Source organism: Cynara cardunculus (assembly GCF_001531365.2).
Source record: "Cynara cardunculus var. scolymus isolate 2C chromosome LG 16, CcrdV1, whole genome shotgun sequence".
NCBI lineage: Eukaryota > Viridiplantae > Streptophyta > Magnoliopsida > Asterales > Asteraceae > Cynara > Cynara cardunculus.
In genome coordinates this window covers 13,012,414-13,022,648 of record NC_037543.1, presented here as the reverse complement: position 1 = coordinate 13,022,648, position 10,235 = coordinate 13,012,414, and the positions used below count along the sequence as shown (strand labels likewise).

At 35.8% G+C, this 10,235-nt stretch overlaps 1 protein-coding gene across 7 annotated transcripts; it reads right to left on the bottom strand.

Moving 5' to 3' along the window:
• Positions 1–1,037: 1,037 nt before the first annotated feature.
• Positions 1,038–9,632, bottom strand: LOC112529352. 7 transcript variants are annotated; one of them, XM_025140600.1, is made up of 12 exons: positions 9,375–9,632; positions 7,505–7,683; positions 7,342–7,402; positions 7,207–7,255; positions 6,161–6,171; positions 5,957–6,007; positions 4,918–5,072; positions 3,539–3,664; positions 3,151–3,329; positions 2,976–3,061; positions 2,418–2,572; positions 1,038–1,396 (listed from the first exon to the last, which is right to left on the bottom strand). In XM_025140600.1, the coding sequence occupies exons 1-12, from the start codon at positions 9,604–9,606 to the stop codon at positions 1,337–1,339; spliced, it is 1,344 nt and encodes a 447-aa protein (XP_024996368.1). In that variant the 5' UTR covers positions 9,607–9,632; the 3' UTR covers positions 1,038–1,336. The 7 variants fall into 7 exon arrangements, 5 of the variants coding, with proteins under 5 accessions (XP_024996368.1, XP_024996365.1, XP_024996366.1 ...); XR_003070912.1 differs by having other exon boundaries at positions 1,040–1,396; positions 2,971–3,061; positions 5,957–6,044; positions 6,117–6,171; XM_025140597.1 differs by having other exon boundaries at positions 1,040–1,396; positions 5,957–6,044; positions 6,117–6,171.
• Positions 9,633–10,235: the final 603 nt, after the last annotated feature.

The following is a 10,235-nucleotide window of genomic DNA, read 5'->3' as shown; positions in this document are numbered from 1 at the left end:
TGCATGTTATGCACATGTGTACTAGAAAACTATCTGCAAACTTCTTGTATGCACATTTGTATATTAGTCAGATTAATGGTTACTGTAGTGTCCTTAAGTTTTTTCATTTTTTTTTTTTTTGTTATGATTTCTATTTTATAGGTTTTATCATTTTACGTCAATTAGTTGTCGTACAGATTCTTATGAAATGTGACTAATATATTTAAAAATCAGCCATTTGTGATGATCAAGATAACACTTTTAGATTCGAAAACTGATAAAGTTTTATTGGATTGATTCGACATTTTAGTATATCATTTTACAAATTTCAGAGATCGTGTGATTTTTATGAAATGTGACTAATATATTTCAAAATCAGGTATTTATGACTATCACAATGACATTTTCAGATGCAAAACCCGATATAGTTCTATTTATAGGAATGATTTTATATTAAATATATCGTTTTACCAATTTCAAGTGATCGTTTGGATTTCTTTTCTAAATGCAACTAATATATCTTTGAGATCAACGATTTACTACGACACTTTCATATTAGAAAAGCGATAAAGTTTTATTTATAAGGTTGAGTTGATATTAAATATATCGTTTTATTAAATTCATAACTCATATGGGTTTATAAGTTATACAATGCATGTATTTTTGGACTCAGCAATTTACGTAGACTATAATAACGTTTTTAAATTCGGAAAAGATAAAGTTTTTATTATGAGACTCTTTTTATTACAACAATAAAATTACTGTCATTTATGATTATAGCAATATCAAACGAATACCGAAACTTCATATTGAAATAAGTTGAAGAATCCAAATACTGTAAATGTCAAGAAGATCAAAATACGAGTACGAAAATTCATAAAAATCAAAAGGATGTATGACAATAACATGCCTATATATAGGGGTGGAGTGGGGGTCAAAGAAAGAACCTTGGAAGAAAAAAGTTTGAAAAACCCAACCAAACCGTTAAATTGGGATCATCCAACGGATGTGGTTAAAATTAAAGAAGTTGATTATAACACTCTTGTTTATAAAAAAATAATAATTATAAAAAAATAAGTTGCAAATTTTTGAATCCTTAAAATCAAAATAGATGTCCCTATTTGGATGACCGGCATTGTTCGTCACTATAGAATTAGAATACTTGTTTTGGAGAATCCTATGAAACTCACTCCAAAAACATAATAACATCAGCTAACTGATCATTCACTCCCGTTCTTCATTAGACATGACAAACCTCCTCGTCGATTTTTGCTTTTACGATTGTAACAGCTAAACAGAACGTTGCCGCCCTTCATTGATCATCCATCACCATCAACTGCCGATTTCGATGGATGTTTTAATGCTTCCATCCCTTCATATAACCATCCTTCGTGTACGGTTCAAGAAATCCGATGAACTGCAAAATTTATCATGTTACTATCATAATTGGAACATAAATAAAGTTAAAAAAAAAAAAAAAGAATTGTAAGCATGCAGAAATACTCTTCAGCTAACACACATGCATATCTTAAAGCATACAATTATATTATGTATGATTATATATCTATATATATATATATATATATATATATAACCCCAAGGTGTTGGCCTGATAGATACGATTTAGGGTCTAGGTTTAATAGGGTCCGAGTTCAAACTATGTAGATGCAGGGACGTCCATTGGCATGTTAAATGTGTGATTTTGAACGGTGCCCCCAAAGTTTAGGGGCCCAATTTAACATAGTTTAGGGCCTTTCATCAATATTAAATGTAAAACTATAGCTCCCCTCAATGCCTCTCTAATTTCTATTAGAAGACAAATGCGCTTCATCATCACCCCTACAATTTGTGTGATTATGTATATATCTTTGTTATCTTATTTTGCGGTGTAATCAGAAGCTTTAGATGTAACAGGGCCTCCAAAAAGATTGAAACGTTCCTGTGTAGACGCTATTGACTTCTTAGGTGACACGTTGGTTGGCTGAAACATCTAAAGTTTGCTCAGTCATGTGGAACAAGTGTTTTCCAGGGACTTCAAAGACTAGATGGGCCAAAGGTCTCAAAAACAACCGCAAAAGAACTTTGATCCTCTGCAGCTTTAGCCTAACAAGTAAGGTCTAGGATTCGACTCCAATCTCCAAGCACCAGCCACTTGGGACAGGCGATTCACCTCCACATGATGGCCATGGGACCAGTACAATACACAAAAGATGGTGTCATGCCCTTTTTGCAGAAACCACGGGACAACACATGTAAATACATGAGAGACAGTGACCATTTACTCCATCCATTCCAGAAAGGGCCGCCGGGAGGATGCACCAACACTGCTTAGCATTGCATTTTAGCCAAGTAGTTGTTTCACGGGCACGAACCCTCTTATCCATGGCTACTTGATCAGAAGGAAACATTAACAAATTGTGAAAGCACCGTATCCATACCTTGGTCGGCTTTAAGGACCATCGTGCACCATAACCATCCTGAACCCGAATCTCAAAAATGGCCCCATGCGGTGGAACAATATGCACATTTAGCCAGCAACAATGGGCTATCAAGTTGCTGATTACTTTGAAAGCAAGCATATTCTTTTGAGGCTCTGAAAACACCATGAAAAGAAGAAAAGCAACTGATCAGTAATGGATTCCCAAAACACAAATGGTCATTGGCCCAATTAGAGATAGGCCTGGACCAGTCCAAATAAGTCTGATCTGGTCAACAGACAGGTCAAACAGTCCAAAAAACATCCAGACCAGTCCAAGGCAGGTAGGATACGGACTGATGGTCTGGACAGGTCTGGTGTTTATCTGGTTTGTCTGATCAGGTCCGGTCCAGCCTGCTAGGACCGGTCCTAAACCACCTCTAGGCCCAATATTATTAGTGGACACTTCATAACCTAGTTCAGGAATCTTAAATTGGCGTATCAAATTGTTGACCGTTTAAAAGAAGCAATGCATTTTAAAAAGAACATGAATAGTGTAATAGAAAGAAGAATACATAACCACTTCCGGCAAATGATCCCCAAAATTTTCCATTGCTCCTGTTCACATGCTTAGCCAAAGCCCTAGCTCCAATGTTCAGTACCGAACTTTTAACCTCAAGCCAAGAGGAAATCAAGTTGTCACTTAGCACAAGTCAAGTGGATAACATGAATATGAATTAAAATGCACAAGTTACCTGAAGAAATATACAAATGTAAACCAAACAAACCCATTATATCCCACCCAGAGGTAGTGCCGCCCCGCCTGCCGCACCCGGGGGAGGGGGGTGTACGCAGACCTTACCTCTATCCCAAGAGACAAAGAGGTCGTTTTTGAGAAGACCACCGGCTTCCAAAAGAAGAATAAGAAACATATCTATAAAGCACAAATATAGACCACATATAAACAAACATAGAAATATGATTAACTCAATCCGTGAATGATCATATGATATGTATATTAACAAGTCTCCATAAATTTCATTGGAAAACTGTGCAGTTATATTCTTTTCAAAAAATCACAACGAAATAATTCAAATACAACATACAGCACGTATGAAAAGCCATGACCAGTTCTCATCCTACATCTGGATTATGTGGCAGTGAAAAAGAATGGAGTAGCGTTGATCTCGGCAGTGGAAGTGCATCAGGAATTGTTCCTATGGTGTGTGCAATACCAAGAAGCCTCTGAACGCCATCATAATGCAGTGCCTACGCCAAAATGTAGAAATTACACAATACCGGCCATTAACAGAATATGAAGCCACTTACTCTAGTCAAATCGCAGAAAAAGGAAAGCATAGCTTACAATGAGAATAAGATCAATGGGGAAGATCCATATGGCAATATGCAGCATGGAGTCATATATTATCATAAATTATTATGGAAGTTGCTAGAAACTGTATACGACATCAAGGGTGCGTTTGGTGTGTGAACCGGACTAGACTGTCTTGACCGAACTGGACTCGTTATTTGTTTAGTCTTTAGTACGACTAGGACAGGACTGGACTGGACAAGTTCTCTTACGCCTTAAACATAAAAAAGAACAACTAATTGCTATTTTTTTCAGTTAGTTCAGTGCCAAGTTTAGGTAGCCATAGGACAATGGCATTTTCTTAGCTGAAGGTCAGTCAGACAATGAAAACTAAAAGCCCGTAATTTTGCGACTGTAACAAATGCTTATCCGATGCAAATCATTTATCCTATACAAGACATCCTATGGGTTTGCTCCCAGATCACTTTGTCAATGTTTCTGTTCTCACAAAGTAAGTCGATGTCTATTTCTTATTGACAAGTAACTCACTTCATTCTATTTCATAAGTTCTTCTTTAGTGAGCAACTTAGGTTGGACATGGCAGCTTTAGGTATTTCTATGGACATGGCGGCTTTAGGTATTTCTATGGACATGGTGGCTTTAGGTATTTCTATGGGCATGGCCTTAGTTCGGAGCCCTTGGAGATGCACAATTAGGGTGGCGGACTAGGGATGAGGAGCAATAGCTAGCATAGTCGAGTGGAAGGAGCTAGAGAGGTAGTGGATTAGAAATAGGCTTGAATTGGACTAGGGGTGGGTATTTTCCATTCTCTTGCTTATATTTCTGGTGTACCTGCGAACAACCGCTCCACTCTTTTCAGTTGAGATCAGGTCTCCGTACATCTTACCCCTCCCAGACCCCACCTCTGGGGGTGGGATATATTGAGTTTGTTTGCTTCGTTTGGTTTTCTTTAGTGAGCAAGTTTACTCTGATCACGAGTGATTCTTCTCTATTGTACGTATTTACTAAACTTCCTTTTCGATTTGCAATAACACTTCTATTACTGACTATTCTCCATCTGGTATTGGTTGATCAAATACGAAAGACTGGCTTTTGTTTATTACATTGTGCCCTGGAAAGAATGGCTGTGAAATGACCACAACAAGAGGGCTGTGTATGAATGAAAATCATAATATTTCAGGCAACTAACCGAAAGAATGGCCCCCAAATGATCATAAGGCTGTAATGCAGGTTCCGTAAGAAGTATTGCCAGAACACCTTTTGATCTTTCCTTCTCTTCTGAGTAAAACCTTCTATAAATTTGTGTCCCTGAAATTACGTGGCCATTATTTTGATTGTCTCCGACTGCAATTCAACATATTTGGCTGCTATAGATCTAACTATTAGTTCATACAAAGCAGTACAGAAATTAAATAATGTTTTAAATCTGTTAAAGTTAAAAACGAGAACAAAACGCCATCAATAACAGTAACCCATAATAGACTAACAAAAAAAATTGATTTTTTTGTGAGAAAATAAAGGGGGCCTGCTTGATACACATTTCTGGTTGCAGTCCTCACAAGATTAAGCAAATCATTAATCTTGAAACTACTTTTTTAACAACTGCTGAAGCTGCAGCCAATGGCAGGGGCGGACCTATCAAGGCCCTTTAGGTGGCCCATGCCACCGTAAGATTGTTCCTTTTTAATGGAGAAAAAATTCGGTCCTTAAAAGTGAAACTGTATTTTTGATGGTGTGCCCCTATATTTCTTCAAAACAAAGTTTTTGACAAAAGATTGTGATGGTTGAGTTGGTTTAAGGCTCTGGCTTTAGTTTCGTCGTTGAAGGGGTGCAGGTTCAAATCCCATTTATAGCACATTTCATGTTTTTCAGCTTTTAATTTTGGGTTTTTATAGCTTTTGTTTTTCAAAAATAATTGGAGGAAAGCAGCTGTGACAGAGATTGAACCCAAGCCTTTCTTTGCAAATGCAACAAGCCAACCAACGGTTCTAAAATGAATTTGTAAAAAAAAAAAATCACTAGCTTTTTTTCTTATGGTTAAGTGGTGCCACCATTTGAAATTTCTGGGTCCGCCTCTGGGGCCCAATGGGCATACAGAAGAAGGGTGCTTCCTGATTTCATTACTTAACTTATTAATGGCTAGGATAATCGACACTATGAGGGGATGCACCTTGAGTAATGAAACTTTCATAGACAATATAAATCCTTGATAGATAATAGATCGTCACCTTCTTTGACGGTTTCTACACCTGGTAGAACGTTAGCAAGATCCTCGGCAGCTAGCATGTCAGAAAATGAAGCATACCTGTGAACATCCTGTAATTTTATATAAAATAATAATGAGCAACTGATACCGGAGGAAGTGTAGACAGACTGCAGGGGACACACCTGAACTTGAAGCAACAAACATTTGTTGAAGAGAATCGAAGATCCTGATTCAATACTGACAACTAAAAACCATCAGGGAATGAGAAGCAAGAATGGATAAAGGGTTATTAATCCAATAACACATTTCTTGATTTTGAGCTTTGTTACACACGAATAGAAAATACAGTCACTAATGCAAGGTGTAACATATGAGAAACCGAGAGCATGGGGCCTTAAAATAACTGCATATACACAAAGCACAAAAATTATTATGCTCAAATCTTTAATCCCAAATAAATTTCATGATTGATATTGCCCGTGGGCCATAGTTATCAGATGCTAGACCATTATAGAACAGCTAACTATTAATATTCAATAATACTTCTAAATAGCAAAAGTAACTTTCTGAGGACCGAACAAGATCTCTTTTCTCTCCATGTCCCTCAGACTTGCTATTCAAGCCTACCTTCAGTTTTCAAAACCAAGCCTCCTGCCAGTGGTCTAGATGGTCACTATAGCCTAATATCTCTTCAACTATCTTTGGCCACAGGTTATTCAGCAACCTGCATCCGGCTCCAGTTTCTCAATCAGTATCTTTTAAAATCGAGGGCTTCTGAAGTCATCCCAGTTGCTTCCAGGTTTTCTTTTCTGGCCATCTTGCTCAGCACCCTCTTTGAATCTGCTCCTGCAACTCTACATTGGCCTTGATTTGGATCTATGACAGTCAAGAAACATCCTAGTTTCCTGGCAGCATCATTTTCAGGCAACAGTTGCAGTCTCGATTCTTTCGGTTGGTATTGGATCTCAGTTTATGCAAGGTCACGTTTCAATTTTGTATTCTAGAAAACAGCTGAAACTAGAGTTTAAATCATTTATTTCAAGTTGTTAAGCCAGAAAAGACTTTCTGATGCTTTACTTGCCACTAAATTATCACAAACTTGGTCCTTTAAAAGATTGCAGAAACAAACGGTATTACACCTTGATACTGTTTTCTGTCACAAAGTGTAACTATATCACGTGCAGAAAGAGGACAACATATTTAATTGCAAAGTAGTTCATATAAATAATAACTACACTTGTGTACACTAATAACTTTTGCCACGTATCATACCGGTTGTAGTCACCATCAGCACACCTTCCTTCAATTGTTTTCTGCCCATCTGCAAGTGTGGTAATAGCTAGAGAAATAAGTTTTTTACTGAACTGAGTATGTGGTAACAAACAGACCCAAGAGTTCTGCAACGACCTTTGAGCTGGGAGAAAAAAGGCTCCTGAACATGAAGTTCAAACTGTACAGTCTCCAGCATCTGGTGGTGATTTACAATTTTAACCCAAAAAAGAAAGACGAGTGTCAAAAACTAATTGTGACCCACTACAGAAATTGAAAGAAATTACACATTAAAACTTACTTTTATTAGGTCAGATCCTTTTTCCTGAATGATTTTGTTCCACTCGCATTTTTGCTGTTTTGAAGAAGAGTCTTCATGGATCAATGACATATCGGCAGACATTGGATGAATGCGTCCAGCGGGTATCGACTTGCACAAAGCTGATGCCAAGTGCTTGTATAAGGGATATGGAGGAACACCTTCAAAAAGATCAATAATCAATATCAAACTTCTGATTGTAATCCACACTAACTAATGCACAATGCAGTATGCATTCTGTTCAAAATAACTCGAGCATAGACCACAAAACACTTGGGTGGCGTTTGATTCCCAAAATGTTTTCTGATAGATTGGAATCCGTCCAAGGAATTGGAATATGTTTGTTTGGTTGGCAGAATGTAGTTTCGGAATTGAATGAAATAATGATAATTGACCAACAACCTTTTTTATGACATTCTTAAAATTTGTTATTTGACTTATAAATATTGATAAAATTACAATGTTGATGTATAAAATTTTAGTAAAAACCATTAATTAAATCAAATATAAACACTAACATGTAGTCTCTTAAATATAGTGTTACACTTCTATACACAAAGGACGTTGTATTGTTTCGTTGAGGATTTGGTCCGACCATTCAGGCAAACTTCATGGCTGCCTAAGAGGTAAACCAGGGTTAGCATACAACAATCCAAACCAACATGTAAATGTCAAACTTTAGGAATCCAATTATCAGATTGTATTTATAGTCTATAGATGTCACAACTAACAAGTTGCATAAAAATTGAATTACATGAAAGTAGACCAATATCAACAATACAGCCGATTGCAACTTTTTACATTTTGTGATGTTAGATGCAATAATAGTTTCATTTTGGAACCAGAAGACCAATTAGTTCATTCCACAAATAGTTACCTACTCTGGTTTGAAATTTATCACAAGTCCACCAATCCCAGTCCCATTGTTTACCTACGTTCTCCCTAGTACTCTAGTTTTACCTAGGACAAAAAGAAGAGTTTGCATTTTATTACACAAATTTAACCTAGTATCTTCCAAATTCAAAGTTGGAAACATGAATACTTTTGGTTTTGCAACTCTAAGGACCCATATGTTTTGCGGGATCTGGTAGGATTTGGAATTAAATTCCATTCCAATCTTGTGTTTGGTTTGAAAGAAAGTTTAGATTTGAAATATTGGGGATTTCAATGAAATCCCTCAACCGACCGATTTAGAAATTCCTTGAAGATGGCTCTCATTTCAAATCCAAATCCCATGGATTTCAATTGTTCCCGTCGCATCTCTACCCCCCCTCTTTCATCGAATCTGCCCTAATCTCTCATAGTTCATTTGTTGGTAACTTGGAGGATTAAAAGCATGACTCTTGCTTTCCATCACCTTCAAATAAACAAATATTTACAAAAAAAAATTCTATTCCAAACCCTACAAACCAAACAAGATTTATAAAAGAGTGGAATTCAATTCATTCCAAATCCTTCCCACCAAACATTCCAAATCATTCCAATTCCAATTCAATCCACGAAATCCAAATCCCTTAAAAACATCCCATCAAACCAAACCGGAAGTTGTTTTTATTCCATCATTTTACAGTTTAACGAAGTAGTTGATGTTTTCATCACATCCAAAGTAACTAGCTTGGTACTGAAGACACATGAATATCAGAAACGCCAATTGATCCCCGCCAAATTCTGCATTCAAGCCCTAACAAACACTCATGGACCAAATATGGACTTCTTTTGAGACGGAGAGTATTTGAATCAAAGGAATTTTGGCAATTTAGTTGTTTTATTAGAAGGATTACAATTGTAATTGGAGGATAATAGAAGCGAAATCAAATTTATTGAATTGGTGGAACAAGTTTGAGGTGTTAACCTGTAGATGAAGTTGAAGAGGGGTAGGTGTGACTGTAGGTTCGATCTTCTTCGTCCTCCTCGAGGAGATTGGAGCAGAATTCCTTCGACAAACCAATATCAATGGATTCTTCAATGGATAAAGCAAGGGTGAATCTTAACAAGGATTCTATGCAGTGTTTCAGTTGGAAGGTTGACATTTCAAGCAACGACGGTTTCTCCTCTTGCACGCCGTCGTGCCGGTGTTCCTCCATTTCGGACGGTTTTGTAGCAACAGATTGGTGCCAATGGAAAAAAGAAAGAGTAAATACGTTTATAGTCCATGTGGTTTTGTTGAAATTTTCACTTTTTCATTCTTATAATTTTAAAAATTACGATTTTCATCCCTATAATTTTATAATTTATTACATTTTTTATTTTTATTATTTAATTTTTTTTATTTTTTTTATTTAATATATATATATATATATATATATATATATCGATATGGAAAAAGAAATATTTTTCAACTTTTTATTTTAATTTTGTTAAGTATTACAATAAACATAAAAATGTAAAAGAAAATTAAAAAATTAGAGTAAATTATGTTTTTAGTTTTTCTGGCTTGTTGAAAATTTCTAATCTTGTCCCTGTAATTTTAAAATTTTAGTATTCATCTTTATAGTTTATAATTCATCATTTTTTTAGTCTTTATAATTTAAAGTTTATTAATTTTTTTTATTTTTATAGTTTATAATTCATTTTTATTTTAGTCCTTCGTCTATAATCTATATTATATTATAAAACATTTGACAGAAATTCTTAAAAATTATTTTTTATGTATGAAACATTGTTTATTAATACATAATACTTAAAATTCAAGTTTACAAGTAATTTTACGTAA